The sequence below is a fragment of the Oncorhynchus mykiss genome, chromosome 8 (assembly GCF_013265735.2).
Source record: "Oncorhynchus mykiss isolate Arlee chromosome 8, USDA_OmykA_1.1, whole genome shotgun sequence".
NCBI lineage: Eukaryota > Metazoa > Chordata > Actinopteri > Salmoniformes > Salmonidae > Oncorhynchus > Oncorhynchus mykiss.
This window is the reverse complement of record NC_048572.1, coordinates 2,989,829-3,007,328: the sequence shown is the minus strand read 5'-3', so window position 1 is coordinate 3,007,328 and position 17,500 is coordinate 2,989,829. Positions and strand designations below refer to the sequence as shown.

Here is a 17,500-nt window from a genome sequence, read left to right as displayed (position 1 = left end):
TTAGCATGTGAAACCGATAACTGATACATTTAATAAAACTCTTGCACCTACAAACTTAAGACAATCCGACATTTTTAGTCGCTCCAATAGTCGCTCTATGGGACGCTACAGTCTCGGTGTAATCCGACGTCTCGGATTTGAGTTAGGTAGGTGCAGGAAATACTCTGAAAACGAAAATGCTAACGACCCTCTTAAAAATCCGGTATGTGGAATTTTCATAGACATTGGTGTCATATTGGTTTATCGGCCCTACAATAATCGATGCCAAACAGCATGGTGAAACCATCGCCCAGGAACATAAACCACGTCACCAAGAGGATAGCTACTGCTCTGCCTGCCCTGCCCTGTCCTGTCCTGTCTGCCTTGCCCTGCCCTGCCTGCCTGCGTGCCTGCCTGCGTACCTGCCTCCCTGCCTGCGTGCGTGCCTGCCTGCGTGCGTGCATGCGTGTGAGAACTAGTGTCCTGTACTTCACCTTAAGAGCTCTGTGATGTGTGATCTTTGTTTGCCATGTGCAGGAGATGGTCTCTGTAGTGTGTTAGTAGCTACTGTACCTTGATCTTTAGCTGGTTCTCCTGGTCCTTGGCCCTCTCCTGCTCCAGTCTCCTGGTGAGCTCCTCCCTGGGACCTAACTCCTGCTGTTCTGCCAGACGCCTCAGACGACCCAGGGACGACTGGCTACGCTGCAGCTGCTCCTGGAGGGAGGGAGGGAGGGAGGGAGGGAGGGACAGTCAGATGGACAGACAGATAGACAGGCAGACAGGCACTTCTGGCCAGCTCACATTTAAACCTATTTGATTTATTTTGTACTCTTCAACAAAAAGCAAACACTTTCTGCATCTAGATGTGGTCAGTATGAGTCCTCTGGCTTTCCGTACCTGTGTGTCTTTGAGTCGCCTCTCAGCGTCCCGCTCCCTCTCCTGTGTCCGCCGTAGACGTTCCCGCAGAGCTGTGGTCTCGTTGGCGTGGCGCGACAGCAGCTGGGCGATCTCACTCTCCGTGTCGTCGTATCGCTGCAGCGCCCTCTCCTGGCGGTGCTGGAGCTATAGGAATCACACACAGACAGGCCGTTTGAAATAGATTGAGGATTCTGTATCTGATTTATCATGGCGTCTGTGACAGCACCATCTCCATTTTAAAGTAGTCCATTTTATTCTTCTTTTGCATTTGAAAAAAAAAAGCATAAACCTTATATTGGTGATTGACCTAAACCAAATATTATGTGTCATTCATGTGTTGTGGCCACTAACTGGCAGTGATATAGAAGAAATGTACAAATCATAGGCAACCCAATGTGAACAACACAACCCTCTGATCATTGGCTGATCGCACCCAATCCGTAGAAAACACTACCCAGTTGACTACTTTTAAATTGTGGAAGCCCTTGGCAATGCCCATGCCAAAATGGGTTTTCTCCATCTAGAGTCCTCTATCTACCTGTATGGACAGGATGTACTGAAGTAACTGTCCAATAAAAATGACATTGGAGGGACACAAAGCGACTAAGTGCCATCGCTTTTACCTGATTTAGAGTTAGAACACCTGGGAATTGTTTTACAGTTACTGGAATTGTTCAACCCTAGTCAGAACGTTAGGCAATACATGTCTGAGGGTCAGGGTTAGGGGTCAGGGTTAGTAGGTTACCTGTCTGAGGGTCAGGGTTAGGGGTCAGGGTTAGTAGGTTACCTGTCTGAGGGTCAGGGTTAGGGGTCAGGGTTAGTAGGTTACCTGTCTGAGGGTCAGGGTTAGGGGTCAGTTAGGTTACCTGTCTGAGGGTCAGGGTTAGGGGTCAGGGTTAGTTAGCTACCTGTCTGAGGGTCAGGGTTAGGGGGCAGGGTTAGTTAGCTACTTGTCTGAGGGTCAGGGTTAGGGGTCAGGGTTAGTAGGTTTTCCTGTCTGAGGGTCAGGGTTAGGGGTCAGGGTTAGTAGGTTACCTGTCTGAGGGTCAGGGTTAGGGGTCAGTTAGGTTACCTGTCTGAGGGTCAGGGTTAGGGGTCAGGGTTAGTTAGCTACCTGTCTGAGGGTCAGGGTTAGGGGGCAGGGTTAGTTAGCTACTTGTCTGAGGGTCAGGGTTAGGGGTCAGGGTTAGTAGGTTTACCTGTCTGAGGGTCAGGGTTAGGGGTCAGGGTTAGTAGGTTACCTGTCTTGAGGGTCAGGGTTAGGGGCCAGTTAGGTTACCTGTCTTGAGGGTCAGGGTTAGTTATCTACCTGTCTGAGGGTCAGGGTTAGTTAGCTATCTGTCTGAGGGTCAGGGTTAGTTAGCTATCTGTCTGAGGGTCAGGGTTAGTAGGTTTTCCTGTCTGAGGGTCAGGGTTAGGGGTCAGGGTTAGTAGGTTTACCTGTCTGAGGGTCAGGGTTAGGGGTCAGGGTTAGTTAGCTATCTGTCTGAGGGTCAGGGTTAGGGGTTAGGGTTAGGGGTCAGGGTTAGTTAGCTATCTGTCTGAGGGTCAGGGTTAGGGGTCAGGGTTAGGGGTCAGGGTTAGTAGGTTTACCTGTCTGAGGGTCAGGGTTAGTTAGGGTCAGGGTCAGTAGGTTTACCTGTCTGAGGATGCGGTTCTCCTTAGTTATCTGGTCGGTGTGGAGCTGTAGCTCTGCCAGGGCGTTGCGTAACTCGTTGATCTTCAACAGGCGGGCCGACAGCATGCGCTTGGTCACCAGGTCAAGATCTTTAGGGGGCGCCGTGGTGTCCTTGATCAGGCTCTGGGACTCGGTCCGTACCCCCCAACGCTGAGCCCGCTGGGGCTGGGCACCCACACGGGGAGGGCGAGACACACCCCGACGGACACCTATGGAGGAAAAACACACACACAGGGTTACACACAGTACACACCTGGGACACACACACACACAGGGTTACACACAGTACACACCTGGGACACACACACACAGGGTTACACACAGTACACACCTGGGACACACAACTAGGACATCTCTATGTGTTACACCTACATAACAACTAGGACATCTCTATGTGTTACACCTACATAACAACTAGGACATCTCTGTTACAACTACATAACAACTAGGACATCTCTGTTACACCTACATAACAACTAGGACATCTCTGTTACACCTACATAACAACTAGGACATCTCTATGTGTTACACCTACATAACAACTAGGACATCTCTATGTGTTACACCTACATAACAACTAGGACATCTCTGTTACAACTACATAACAACTAGGACATCTCTATGTGTTACACCTACATAACAACTAGGACATCTCTGTTACAACTACATAACAACTAGGACATCTCTATGTGTTACACCTACATAACAACTAGGACATCTCTATGTGTTACACCTACATAACAACTAGGACATCTCTATGTGTTACACCTACATAACAACTAGGACATCTCTGTTACACCTACATAACAACTAGGACATCTCTGTTACACCTACATAACAACTAGGACATCTCTGTTACACCTACATAACAACTAGGACATCTCTGTTACACCTACATAACAACTAGGACATCTCTGTTACACCTACATAACAAGTTACACCTTGGAGTAGTACAGAGACCACATTTGAAGTGTGCTAGCGAGCTACACTGCTATCTACTGGAGACATCGCGTGGGTGGGTGTGAGTGTACAGTACCTGTTTGGTGCGGGTACAGAGACCCTCTTGGTGCGGGTGGGTGTGGGTGTACAGTACCTGTTTTGTGTAGAGGACTGCTGGAGACATTGGGTGGGTGGGTGTGGGTGTACAGTACCTGTTTTGTGTAGAGGACTGCTGGAGACATTGGGTGGGTGGGTGTGGGTGTACAGTACCTGTTTGGTGGGGGTACAGAGACCCTCTTGGTGCGGGTGGGTGTGGGTGTACAGTACCTGTTTGGTGGGGGTACAGAGACCCTCTTGGTGCGGCTGGGTGTGGGTGTACAGTACCTGTTTGGTGGGGGTACAGAGACCCTCTTGGTGCGGGTGGGTGTGGGTGTACAGTACCTGTTTTGTGTAGAGGACTGCTGGAGACATTGGGTGGGTTGGTGGGTGTGTACAGTACCTGTTTTGTGTAGAGGACTGCTGGAGACATTGGGTGGGTGTGGGTGTACAGTACCTGTTTTGTGTTGAGGACTGCTGGAGACCCTCTTGGCGCGAGGTCCCTTTCTGCGAGGGCTGGGGGAGGGCGTACGGGAGTAGGGCGAAAGCGTGTGTTCCGAGGGTGTTAGGTTCTCGTAGTCCTCAGAGTAGAAAGAGCTGCTCCTCCGATGCTCTCTGTCTGACATGCGGTCCCGGTCCGGATCCACTTCCTGTGTCCGTGTCTTAGCCTGGTCCCCAGCACAGCTGTCCCTCTCATCTCTTTCTCCGTCCCGACTCTTGTCCCGTTTCAGAGTTGGTACCGACGCCTCGGAACCTTTCCCAGCCGTGCTCCTGCTGCGGGACTGACAACTCTGGCGCTCTGCCTCTCGGTTGTCCTCGTAAGGGGGAGGCATGTTCTCCGTATCCATGTGGTCCCTCTGACAGGAGATTCTTCATGGATAAGATGGATACACAGAAGAAGTCATCCGATGATTCAGATTAGTCCTATTACACTGTATCACTGACTGTGTAGGCTCCCTACCAGTCAATAACATTGATATAACCTAGTGTACTACAAAGGCAATAAATAGGGTGTCATTTGGTACAATTCATTCTCTCTAAGGCATAACATCCATTTTGTCATTGTATTTTTTTTTTATTTTACCTTTATTTAACTAGGCAAGTCAGTTAAGAACAAAATCTTATTTTCAATGACGGGGGAGGACTACTGCCTGTTCAGGGGCAGAACGTCAGCCCGGGGGTTTGAACTTGCAACCTTTCGGTTACTAGTCCAACACCACTAGGCTACCCTGCCTCCCCAGACAGGTCTGAGAAGCTTTCACATCTTACTTTAAAAAAAAATGAATTTAACCTTTATTTAACTGGGCAAGTCAGTTTAAGAACAAATTCTTATTTACAATGATGGCCTACCCCGGCCAAACCCGGAAGATGCTGGGCCAACTGTGCTCCGCCCTATGGGACTCCCAATCAAGGCCGGTTGTGATACAGCCTGGATTCGAACCAGAGTGTCTGTAGTGACATCTCTAGCTCTGAGATGCAGTGCCTTAGACCGCTGCGATGTTCAAATCAAATACAAGAATAGGAATAAAGTGACAGATTGTAAACAGTAGCAGTTGCGTGTGATGAGTCCAAAAAAGGTTAGCGCAAACAAACGTTTTGAACAAAAAATGGTGTTTCTATTGGACAAATTCAGGTAGGTCCTGCCCCGTTTCGTTCTGTTTACACTCTTGTTTGCTTCTGTTTGGTAAAGAGTAAACCGTAAACGCACAGATATTTCACTGGATGTATAAATATGAAGCATCCGGTTAGCGTTTCCGCTCACTACCAAATTTGGTAGTTAGAGGAAGCCCACTGGCAGGCAGTGGGAGAAGATAGATTTTGTCCGATATTCTGCAAATCTTCTCATCAATTAAAACATTTGATCTCAATGCAGCTTTCTGTTACCAAAACTAAAATATGTTATGAACAGAACGGACTAAGTTTTGTAGACTTCACCCTTTTGTAAAAACATTTATTTTTTAAATCAAGCTGTTTATAAAGGAGTGCAAAAGCGAGTTAAGTTATTGCATACGCGCACTTCAAAGAGTTATGCGTTCCCTGACGGAAATATGCAGATGTATACTAGACTGCGTCAATAAAGATATCCCCAGCGGGTTTCGCTTAGCAAGCCAACTTCTTGCTTCTTCTGGCCACTATGACTCATTGGTTCCCATTGGAAACGATGAACTGTGGTCTATCTTGGCTTAGTTATAAAAGCCTTTCCGTTGCAAAACGTAAATCCCCACCCCCCCCCCCCCCCCCCTACATCACCAGGTTTAATCAACATTTATTTGAGTCGATTTGCTATTTGTTTAGGCTCATTTTAAATTAAAAAGTTTGGAAAGAGGCATTATCAACCCACCTCGTTTAGATGAACCTTGGCGTCACGTCTCCGTGACTTGTCTCCTTTCGCGGAATGGTCTCTTGTCTGGTCAACTTGGTAGCTAACTAGTCTAGATAATTAGCTATTTGTCTTGCTGACTAGTCTAGATAACTAGCTATTTGCCTTGCTAACCTAGCACCGCTCGTTAGCTCTGAATAGCTAGTTATGTAGCTAACGACGTTAGCTAAATTAGCAGTCTAGCTAACAACAACAAAGCCTGTAACCCTAGTAACATTTAACCCTGCATTTATGCCAGAATATGTCCATGGCTCTTTAGCTATCTATTTAAGATATGGGTCATTTACTGCCCTCTAAATGTAGGGGGAGATATACTAAAAGCTAGCTAGGGGATAGGCACAGCTACATGGCAGACTCCACGCCTGGCCCCTTTAGGTCGGTCCGCTCTGGTCACTGTGACGCGGCGCCATGGCAACCCTCCGGTACCGCTTTACGGTGTAGTTCCATAGTTGCGCCAGAGAGAGACGCTGTGACCACTTGTTGCATGAACCCAGATAAGAGATTATCCAGATTATTTCATTCCAGAAACCGAAGGTATTCATCCTGATATATTTGCATGTTTTTTTTAAAAAAATGAGTGGATCTTTGTAGCATTTATTGCAATGGTCATAAACTGTACACACATCACAAAACGGAGAATAAATCGGAGAAAAAGGTGAATTTATTGTGAGTGCAGCAGAACTCTTTTTGGGACCTCAATGAGTTTACAGCAGAGGCAAAAACTTATTGTTATGTGTCTGTTTTTGTATTGTGGATTTTTTTTCTTCTTCTATAGTTTACCAACCCATACAGTAGGTTTATTTTATTTTATTTCACCTTTATTTAACCAGGTAGGCAAGTTGAGAACAAGTTCTCATTTACAATTGCGACCTGGCAGGTAGCGACATGCACCTCAAATCAAAGTTTATTTGTCACGTGCGCCGAATACAACAGGTGTAGAACTTACAGTGAAATGCTTACTTACAGGCTCTAACCAATGGTGTGAAAAAGGTATTAGGTATTAGGTGAACAATAGGTAAGTAAAGAAATAAAAACAAGAGTAAAAAGACAGTGAAAAATAGAAGTGCAAGGCTATATACAGTAGAGAGGCTATATACAGTAGAGAGGCTATATACAGTAGAGAGGCTATATACAGTAGAGAGGCTATATACAGTAGAGAGGCTATATACAGTAGAGAGGCTATATACAGTAGAGAGGCTATATACAGTAGAGGCAATATACAGTAGAGAGGCTATATACAGTAGAGAGGCTATATACAGTAGAGAGGCTATATACAGTAGAGAGGCTATATACAGTAGAGAGGCTATATACAGTAGAGAGGCTATATACAGTAGAGGCAATATACAGTAGAGAGGCTTTATACAGTAGAGAGGCTATATACAGTAGAGAGGCTATATACAGTAGAGGCAATATACAGTAGAGAGGCTTTATACAGTAGAGAGGCTATATACAGTAGAGAGGCTATATACAGTAGAGAGGCTATATACAGTAGAGAGGCTATATACAGTAGAGAGGCTATAACAGTAGAGAGGCTATATACAGTAGAGAGGATATATACAGTAGCGAGGCTATATACAGCAGAGAGGCTATATACAGTAGAGTGGCTATATACAGTAGAGAGGCTATATACAGTAGAGAGGCTATATACAGTAGAGAGGCTATATACAGTAGAGGCTATATACAGCAGAGAGGCTATATACAGTAGCGAGGCTATATACAGTAGAGTGGCTATATACAGTAGAGAGGCTATATATAGTAGAGAGGCTACATACAGTAGAGAGGCTATATACAGTAGAGGCTATATACAGTAGAGAGGCTTTATACAGTAGAGTGGCTATATACAGTAGAAAGGCTATATAGAGTAGAGAGGCTATATACAGTAGTGAGGCTATATACAGTAGAGAGACTATATACAGTAGAGAGGCTATATACAGTAGAGAGGATATATACAGTTGGGAGGCTATATACAGTAGAGGCTATATACAGTAGCGAGGCTATATACAGTAGCGAGGCTATATACAGTAGTGAGACTTTATACAGTAGAGAGGCTATATACAGTAGAGAGGCTATATACAGTAGAGGCTATATACAGTAGTGAGGCTTTATACAGTAGAGAGGCTATAGACAGTAGAGAGGCTATATACAGTAGAGAGGCTATATACAGTAGAGGCTATATACAGTAGCGAGGCTATATACAGTAGTAAGGCTTTATACAGTAGAGAGGCTATATACAGTAGAGAGGATATATACAGTAGCCAGGCTATATACAGTAGAGAGGCTATATACATTAGAGAGGCTATAGACAGTAGAGAGGCTATATACAGTAGAGAGGCTATATACAGTAGAGGCTATATACAGTAGAGGCTATATACAGTAGAGAGGATATATACAGTAGAGAGGCTATATACAGTAGAGAGGCTATATACAGTAGAGAGGCTATAAAAGTAGCGAGGCTCCATACAGACACCGGTTAGTCAGGCTGATTGAGGTAGTATGTACATGTAGATATGGTTAAAGTGACTATGCATATATGATGAACAGAGAGTAGCAGTAGCGTAAAAGAGGGGTTGGCGGGTGGTGGGACACAATGCAGATAGTCCGGTTAGACAATGTGTGGGAGCATTGGTTGGTTGGTCCAATTGAGGTAGTATGTACATGAAAGTATAGTTAAAGTGACTATGCATATATGATAAACATAGAGTAGCAGCAGCTTAAAAATAGGGTTTGTGCAAATAGTCCGGGTAGCCATTTGGTTACCTGTTCAGGAGTCTTATGGCTTGGGGGTAAAAACTGTTGAGAAGCCTTTTTGTCCTTGACTTGGCACTCCGGTACCGCTTGCCATGCGGCAGTAGAGAGAGGAGGATCTCTCTGTCCTAAGCACAGTTAGGTTTGGGTTGGTAACAGACTGATTGGTCGGCTGTTTGAGCCAGTAAAGGGTGCTTTGCTATTCTTGGGTAGAGGAATGTCTTTTACTTCCCTCCTGAGGGCTTGAGACACTTTCCTGGGGGCTTGAGACACTTTCCTGAGGGCTTGAGACACTTTCCTGAGGGCTTGAGACACTTTCCTGAGGGCTTGAGACACTTTCCTGAGGGCTTGAGACACTTTCCTTAGGGCTTGAGACACTTTCCTGAGGGCTTGAGACACATTCCTGAGGGCTTGAGACACTTTCCTGAGGGCTTGAGACACTTTCCTGAGGGCTTGAGACACTTTCCTGAGGGCTTGAGACACTTTCCTGAGGGCTTGAGACACTTTCCTGAGGGCTTGAGACACTTTCCTGAGGGCTTGAGACACTTTCCTGAGGGCTTGAGACACTTTCCTGAGGGCTTGAGACACTTTCCTGAGGGCTTGAGACACTTTCCTGAGGGCTTGAGACACTTTCCTTAGGGCTTGAGACACTTTCCTGAGGGCTTGAGACACTTTCCTGAGGGCTTGAGACACTTTCCTGAGGGCTTGAGACACTTTCCTGAGGGCTTGAGACACTTTCCTTAGGGCTTGAGACACTTTCCTGAGGGCTTGAGACACTTTCCTGAGGGCTTGAGACACTTTCCTTAGGGCTTGAGACACTTTCCTTAGGGCTTGAGACACTTTCCTGAGGGCTTGAGACACTTTCCTTAGGGCTTGAGACACTTTCCTGAGGGCTTGAGACACTTTCCTGAGGGCTTGAGACACTTTCCTGAGGGCTTGAGACACTTTCCTGAGGGCTTGAGACACTTTCCTGAGGGCCTGAGACACTTTCCTGAGGGCTTGAGACACTTTCCTGAGGGCTTGAGACACTTTCCTGAGGGCTTGAGACACTTTCCTGAGGGCTTGAGACACTTTCCTGAGGGCTTGAGACACTTTCCTGAGGGCTTGAGACACTTTCCTGAGGGCTTGAGACACTTTCCTGAGGGCTTGAGACACTTTCCTGAGGGCTTAGATTGAGGAGACGGCAAATAGAAGTGGCAATATAATCCGCTGTCATTGTCGGCCATTTTGACAAAATAAAATCCATTAAATACAGGTGTCACTGTATATAGACTTTTTATTCCTTCTTTTTTTTCTACTGTATTATTGACTGTATGTTTGTTTTATTCCATGTGTAACTCTGTGTCGTTGTATGTGTGGAACTGCTTTGCTTTATCTTGGCCAGGTCGCAGTTGTAAATGAGAACTTGTTCTCGACTGGCCTACCTGGTTAAATAAAGGGTTATATATATAAATACCTGGTTAAATAAAGGTGAAATTAAAACAAATATTAATTTTAAAAATCCATCCAAGTTGTCAGACTTGGATTGTCATTGTTGATAGATAAAAAAAAATATGTTTTTACCTCTTCCACACTTACTTTACAGAATTCAAAATTACAATGCAATGTATTTCATAATTTGGTCAGTTATGCATGGACGTGTGGGTTCAGAATTTGTTGTTGTTGTTGTTGTGTGTGTGTGTGTGTGTGTGTGTGTCTGTGTGTGTGTGTCTGTGTGTGTGTGTGTGTGTGTGTGTGTGTGTGTGTGTGTGTGTGTGTGTCTGTGTGTGTGTGTCTGTGTGTGTGTGTGTGTCTGTGTGTGTGTGTGTGTGTGTGTGTGTGTGTGTGTGTGTGTCTGTGTGTGTGTGTGTGTGTGTGTGTGTGTGTGTGTGTGTGTGTGTGTGTGTGTGTGTGTGTGTGTGTGTGTGTGTAATTATGATTCCTGCTGATATGTATTATTGATTATGTTAAGAGATTTGACTTACATGAGAGGACTACTACAAATAACATAATAACATTGTAACAATGATAAATAACACAATAACAAACATATGAATACTTTTATTTTGCTAAACAAGACAATGGTTTTACATTCAGAAAGCATTCACACCCCTTGTGAGATGTGTCCCTGGCTGACACACAATGCCTCATTTTAAAGTAGAATTATGGTTGTTTTTTCATGTTTACAAATCAATAAAAATGAAAAGCTGAAATTAGTCAAGTATTCAATCCCGTTGTTATGGCGAGCGTAAATAAATTCAGGGGTAAATATTTGCTTAACAAGTCTCATAAGTTGCATGTACTCGCTCTGTGTGCAATGGTAGTGTTTAAAAATGCAGACATTGTATATTTCTTGAGCATGGTGAAGTTATTTATTACACTTTGGATGGTGTATCAATACACCCAGACATTACAAACATACAGGCGTCCTTCCTAACTCAGTTGCCAGAGAGGAAGGAAACTCCTCAGGGATTTCACCATGAGGCAAATAGTGACTTTAAAACAGTTACAGAGTTTAATGGCTGTGATAGGAGAAAACTGAGGATGGATCCACAAAATTGTAGTTACTCCACAATACTAACCTAAATGACAGAGTGAAAGAAGGAAGCCTGTACAGAATAAAAATATTCCAAAACATGCTTCCTGTTTGCAACAAGGCCCTTAAGTAAAACTGCAAAACATTTGGCAAAGACATTCACTTTATGTCCTGAATACAAAGTGTTATGTTTGTGGCAAATTCAACACAACACATCACTGAGTACCACTCTTCATATTTTCAAGCATGGTAGCGGCTGCATCATGTTATAGGTATGCTTGTCATCGGCAAGGACTAGGGAGATTTTTAGGATCAAAGAAACAGAATAGAGCTTAGCACAGGCAAAATCCAAGAGGAAAACCTGGTTCAGTATACTTTCCAACCGACACTGGGAGATGAATTCACCTTTTCAGCAGGACAATAACCTTAAACACAAGACCAAATATACACTGGAGTTGCTTACCAAGACTACACTGAATATTCCGGAGTGGCCTAGTTACAGTTTTGACTTAAATTAGCTTGAAAATCTATGGCAAGACTTGGAAATGGTTGTCTCGCAAACTTGACTAGCATGAAGAATTTAAAACAGAATAGTGTGCAGATGTTGTATAATCCAGGTGAGCAAAGTTCTTAAGAGACATCCAGGGAGACTCAAAGCTCTTAGAGACATCCAGGGAGACTCAAAGCTTTTAGAGACATCCAGGGAGACTCAAAGCTCTTAGAGACATCCAGGGAGACTCAGAGCTCTTAGAGACATCCAGGGAGACTCAGAGCTCTTAAAGACATCCAGGGAGACTCAGAGCTGTACTCGCTGTCTAAGGTGATTCTAACATGTATTGACTCAGGGGTGTGAATACCTATGTAAATGAGATATTTCTGTATTTCATTTTCAATAAATTTGCAAACATTTTCAATCCATTTTGAATTCAGGCTGTAACACAACGGGGAATAAGTCATGGGGTATGAATACTTTCTGAAGTGGAGGGGAGAGTCTTCTGGCAGGTGATCTTCCTCTGTCTGTTACAGCTTAAAGAAGGCCTCTGCTTTTCCAGTCTCCACCGCCTCATAAAACACAGAGAAGTCCTGCAGAGCGAGAGAGATGAGGGAGAGAGAGCGATGAGAGATGGGAGAGAGCGATGAGAGATGGGAGAGAGCGATGAGAGATGAGGGAGAGAGAGCGATGAGAGATGGGAGAGAGCGGGGCAGAGAGAGAGATGAGGGAGAGAGAGCGATGAGAGAGCGAGGAGAGATGGGAGAGAGCGAGGAGAGATAGGAGAAAGGGGTGCAGAGATGAGAGATGGGGAGAGAGAGTAGAGAGAGAGATGAGAGATGGGAGAGAGAGAGTAGAGAGAGAGATGAGGAGGAGAGAGTGATGAGAGATGGGAGAGAGCGAGGAGAGATGGGGCAGAGAGAGTAGAGAGAGAGATGAGAGATGGGGCGGAGAGAGTGATGAGAGATGGGAGAGAGCGAGGAGAGATGGGGCAGAGAGAGTAGAGAGAGCGATGAGAGATGGGGGAGAGAGAGCGAAGAGAGATGGGGGAGAGAGAGGGCAGAGCGAGCCATGAGATATGGGAGAGAGAGAGTAGAGATAATAGAGTAGAGATGAGAGAGTAGAGAGAGAGATGAGAGAAGGCAGAGAGAGTGATGAGAGATGAGGGAGAGAGAGTGATGAGAGATGGGGCAGAGAGAGGGCAGAGAGAGCGATGAGAGATGAGGGAGAGAGAGTGATGAGAGATGGGGAGAGAGAGGGCAGAGAGAGCGATGAGAGATGAGGCAGAGAGAGGGCAGAGAGAGTGATGAGATATGAGGGGGAGAGAGGGCAGAGAGAGTGATGAGATATGAGGGGGAGAGAGGGCAGAGAGAGTGATGAGATATGAGGGGGAGAGAGGGCAGAGAGAGTGATGAGATATGAGGGGGAGAGAGGGCAGAGAGAGTGATGAGATATGAGGGGGAGAGAGGGCAGAGAGAGTGATGAGATATGAGGGGGAGAGAGGGCAGAGAGAGTGATGAGATATGAGGGGGAGAGAGGGCAGAGAGAGTGATGAGAGATGAGGGGGAGAGAGGGCAGAGAGAGAGATGAGAGATGAGGCAGAGAGAGTGATGAGAGATGAGGGAGAGAGAGTGATGAGAGATGAGGGAGAGAGAGAGGGCAGAGAGATGAGGGAGAGAGAGGGCAGAGAGATGGGGAGAGAGAGGGCAGAGAGATAGGGAGGGAGAGTGATGAGAGATGAGGGAGAGAGAGAGATGAGAGTTGGGGAGAGAGAGGGCAGAGAGATGGGGAGAGAGAGGGCAGAGAGATGGGGAGAGAGAGAGATGAGAGTTGGGGAGAGAGAGGGCAGAGAGGAGAAAAACATCAGGATAGGGAGGGAGAGAGATGAGAGATGGGGAGAGAGAGGGCAGAGAGGAGAAAAACATCAGGATAGGGAGGGAGAGCGTGAGAGATGTGTTTGTGGATGCAGTGTGTTTCACTGATTCTGAGTAATACTGATGCAAATAGATGGAAATGGGATTTGGACAGATGAACAAACACAACGCTTTAAACACAATAACAACATCACAGACAGACAGGACCAGCTACGATAAACCCCCAACAACAACATGGAACAGTATTGGTCTACAATCAGAGGTTCATTTCTTCTTCGTTCAGTTAAACGGCAGGGCCAGACACAGTGACGTACCGCCAGGTCTGAGCAAGCCCCTGCCATGGCTTGGGATGTGTTCATATACTATCTGGGGAGGGGGTACCCCCCCCCCCCCTGCACCCCCCCTGTCTTGCAGGCTGCTGGTGTGTGAGGGTATGCCAGTGACCATAAAGTCCACCCCAACAGGAAGGATGTTTGCCGTACCGTGTTCACGTGATGGTTTTCAAGTGGCCGTGCCACACCCTGCTGTGGTGGAATTTCAATGCTGCCTGAACGAGAATTACTGGTGTGTGTGTGTGTGTGTGTGTGTGTGTGTGTGTGTGTGTGTGTGTGTGTGTGTGTGTGTGTGGTGTGTGTGTGTGTGTGTGTGGTGTGTGTGTGTGTGTGTGGTGTGTGTGGTGTGTGTGTGTTGACTTAAAGCTGTGGGCGTTGTGCAGCCTGAGTAATGATTAGATTTTGGTCCACACCCAGGCTGCATTCCAAATGGCTCCTTATAACCAGAGTAGTCTAGTCAGTAGTCTAGTCAGTAGTCTAGTCAGTAGTCTAGTCAGTAGTCTAGTCAGTAGTCTAGTCAGTAGTCTGGTCAGTATCTCTAGTCAGTAGTCTGGTCAGTAGTCTAGTCAGTAGTCTAGTCAGTATCTCTAGTCAGTAGTCTAGTCAGTATCTCTAGTCAGTAGTCTAGTCAGTATCTCTAGTCAGTAGTCTGGTCAGTAGTCTAGTCAGTAGTCTAGTCAGTATCTCTAGTCAGTAGTCTAGTCAGTAGCTCTGGTCAGTAGCTCTGGTCAGTAGTCTAGTCAGTAGTCTAGTCAGTAGTCTAGTCAGTAGTCTGGTCAGTATCTCTAGTCAGTGTCAGTAGTCAGTAGTCTAGTCAGTATCTCTAGTCAGTATCTCTAGTCAGTATCTCTAGTCAGTAGTCTGGTCAGTAGTCTAGTCAGTAGTCTAGTCAGTAGTCTAGTCAGTATCTCTAGTCAGTAGTCTAGTCAGTAGTCTGGTCAGTAGCTCTAGTCAGTAGTCTGGTCAGTAGCTCTACTCAGTAGCTCTAGTCAGTAGCTCTAGTCAGTAGCTCTAGTCAGTAGCTCTGGTCAGTAGTCTGGTCAGTAGTCTGGTCAGTAGTCTAGTCAGTAGTCTAGTCAGTAGTCTAGTCAGTAGTCTGGTCAGTAGCTCTAGTCAGTAGTCTAGTCAGTAGTCTAGTCAGTAGTCTAGTCAGTAGTCTAGTCAGTATCTCTAGTCAGTAGTCTAGTCAGTAGTCTGGTCAGTAGCTCTAGTCAGTAGCTCTAGTCAGTAGCTCTAGTCAGTAGTCTAGTCAGTAGTCTAGTCAGTAGTCTAGTCAGTATCTCTAGTCAGTAGTCTAGTCAGTAGCTCTGGTCAGTAGCTCTGGTCAGTAGTCTAGTCAGTAGTCTAGTCAGTAGTCTAGTCAGTAGTCTGGTCAGTATCTCTAGTCAGTGTCAGTAGTCTAGTCAGTATCTCTAGTCAGTATCTCTAGTCAGTATCTCTAGTCAGTAGTCTAGTCAGTATCTCTAGTCAGTATCTCTAGTCAGTATCTCTAGTCAGTAGTCTAGTCAGTATCTCTAGTCAGTAGCTCTAGTCAGTAGTCTGGTCAGTATCTCTAGTCAGTATCTCTAGTCAGTATCTCTAGTCAGTAGTCTGGTCAGTATCTCTAGTCAGTATCTCTAGTCAGTATCTCTAGTCAGTAGTCTAGTCAGTATCTCTAGTCAGTATCTCTAGTCAGTATCTCTAGTCAGTAGTCTAGTCAGTAGTCTAGTCAGTAGTCTGGTCAGTAGTCTGGTCAGTAGTCTGGTCAGTAGTCTAGTCAGCAGTCAAGTCAGTAGCTCTAGTCAGTAGTCCAGTCAGTAGCTCTAGTCAGTAGCTCTAGCCAGCAGTCTAGTCAGCAGTCTAGTCAGTAGCTCTAGTCAGTAGTTCTAGTCAGTAGCTCTAGTCAGTAGCTCTAGTCAGTAGTCCAGTCAGTAGCTCTAGTCAGTAGCTCTAGTCAGCAGTCTAGTCAGTAGTCTGGTCAGTAGCTCTAATCAGTTGTCCAGTCAGTAGCTCTAGTCAGTAGTCCAGTCAGTAGCTCTAGTCAGTAGCTTTAGTCAGTAGTTCTAGTCAGCAGTCTAGTCAGTAGTCTAGTCAGTAGCTCTAGTCAGCAGTCTAGTCAGTAGTCTAGTCAGTAGCTCTAGTCAGTAGCTCTAGTCAGCAGTCTAGTCAGTAGTCTAGTCAGTAGCTCTAGTCAGTAGCTCTAGTCAGTAGTTCTAGTCAGTAGCTCTAGTCAGTAGTCCAGTCAGTAGCTCTAGTCAGTAGCTCTAGTCAGCAGTCTAGTCAGTAGTCTGGTCAGTAGCTCTAGTCAGTAGTCCAGTCAGTAGCTCTAGTCAGTATCTCTAGTCAGTAGTCTAGTCAGTAGTCCAGTCAGTAGCTCTAGTCAGTAGCTCTAGTCAGTAGTCTGGTCAGCAGTCTAGTCAGTAGCTCTAGTCAGTAGCTCTAGTCAGCAGTCTAGTCAAACGTAGTGCACTACATAGGGAATAGGTTCAACCAGTCAGCCAGCAGAACCAGGATGTCACACTGCAGGTGTGGGCTTTAGTTCCAGTATGACACTTATACACCTGATTGAAATGGTTCAAGGTCCACACTGAAGACCCTAAAGAAAATGGTGTTTCTGTATTCGGGTGGAACAAGATCTTGCACAACCAGTATCTCTCCTGAACCAGTATCTCTCCTGAACCAGTAGCTCCACAGAGCGAGGAGCTCTCCTGAACCAGTCGCTCTACAGGACCAGTAGCTCTGCAGAACCAGTAGCTCTCCTGAACCAGTAGCTCTACAGAACCAGTAGCTCCACAGGACCAGTAGCTCTTCAGAACCAGTAGCTCTACAGAACCAGTAGCTCTACAGGACCAGTAGCTCTTCAGAACCAGTAACTCTACAGAACCAGTAGCTCTACAGAACCAGTAGCTCTACAGAACCAGTAGCTCTCCTGAACCAGAGAAGCTAGAACTGCTCCCCAAATGTGTACCTACTCCTTACTTGGTGCTATTGACCAGGGCCCACACATACACAATAGGCTCCCTGGTCAAAAGTAGTGGACTATATTGGAAACGGGGCCATTTAGAATTCAGCCCTGGCCTTGTGCTAGCGGTCTTCCAGACTCACCCCGCAGTAGACGTCCTTGTTGAAGACCTGTGGTGGCAGAGCGGCGGGGTTTCCCGTCTTCTTCCTCATCTCCTCTTTGATCTCTGACCCCTGGGTGATGTCCACCGCCTGGTACTTGATCTTCTTAGAGTCCAGGAAGGAGAAGATCTGGCTCTGCTGTTGCTTTAGCTGACGGGATGGGAACAGTAGAAATAATATTGAACAGTAGTGATACTTTTAATATTTTGTCATATTTATCATTTATTTATAACATTGTCTGCTTCCCAAATGGCACCCTTATCCCCTATAAAGTGCACTACTGTTGACCAGGGCCCATTGGGGTGAATCAGAATCGCCTATAGAAGGATATTGTAAAAACAAATTGAACGATCGGTAGCGGTACAGTATAACTTAATATTCTGATTATTATAGAGGTCGTAGTTTACTATATTACTTAATATTCTACTGATCACAGAGGTCATAGTTTACTA

At 45.7% G+C, this 17,500-nt stretch overlaps 2 protein-coding genes across 2 annotated transcripts in view; both read right to left on the bottom strand.

Annotated features, from left to right (window-relative positions):
- Positions 1-6,394, bottom strand: part of lca5 (lebercilin LCA5) — an 18,271-nt gene extending 11,877 nt beyond the window's left edge. The window contains exons 1-5 of the mRNA XM_036984563.1: positions 5,952-6,394; positions 4,068-4,480; positions 2,537-2,784; positions 877-1,041; positions 553-693 (exon numbers count right to left, since the gene is read on the bottom strand). Of these exons, the coding sequence (XP_036840458.1) occupies positions 553-693; positions 877-1,041; positions 2,537-2,784; positions 4,068-4,458 (945 nt within the window). The 5' untranslated portion in view covers positions 4,459-4,480; positions 5,952-6,394. The remainder of the gene's footprint in view (positions 1-552; positions 694-876; positions 1,042-2,536; positions 2,785-4,067; positions 4,481-5,951) is intronic.
- Positions 6,395-10,760: 4,366 nt separating this feature from the next.
- The window catches only part of zgc:153284 (GRX_SH3BGR domain-containing protein), an 8,718-nt gene continuing 1,978 nt past the window's right edge, over positions 10,761-17,500 (bottom strand). Inside the window, exons 2-3 of the mRNA XM_021611365.2 lie at positions 17,031-17,198; positions 10,761-12,333 (exon numbers count right to left, since the gene is read on the bottom strand). Of these exons, the coding sequence (XP_021467040.1) occupies positions 12,271-12,333; positions 17,031-17,198 (231 nt within the window). The 3' untranslated portion in view covers positions 10,761-12,270. The remainder of the gene's footprint in view (positions 12,334-17,030; positions 17,199-17,500) is intronic.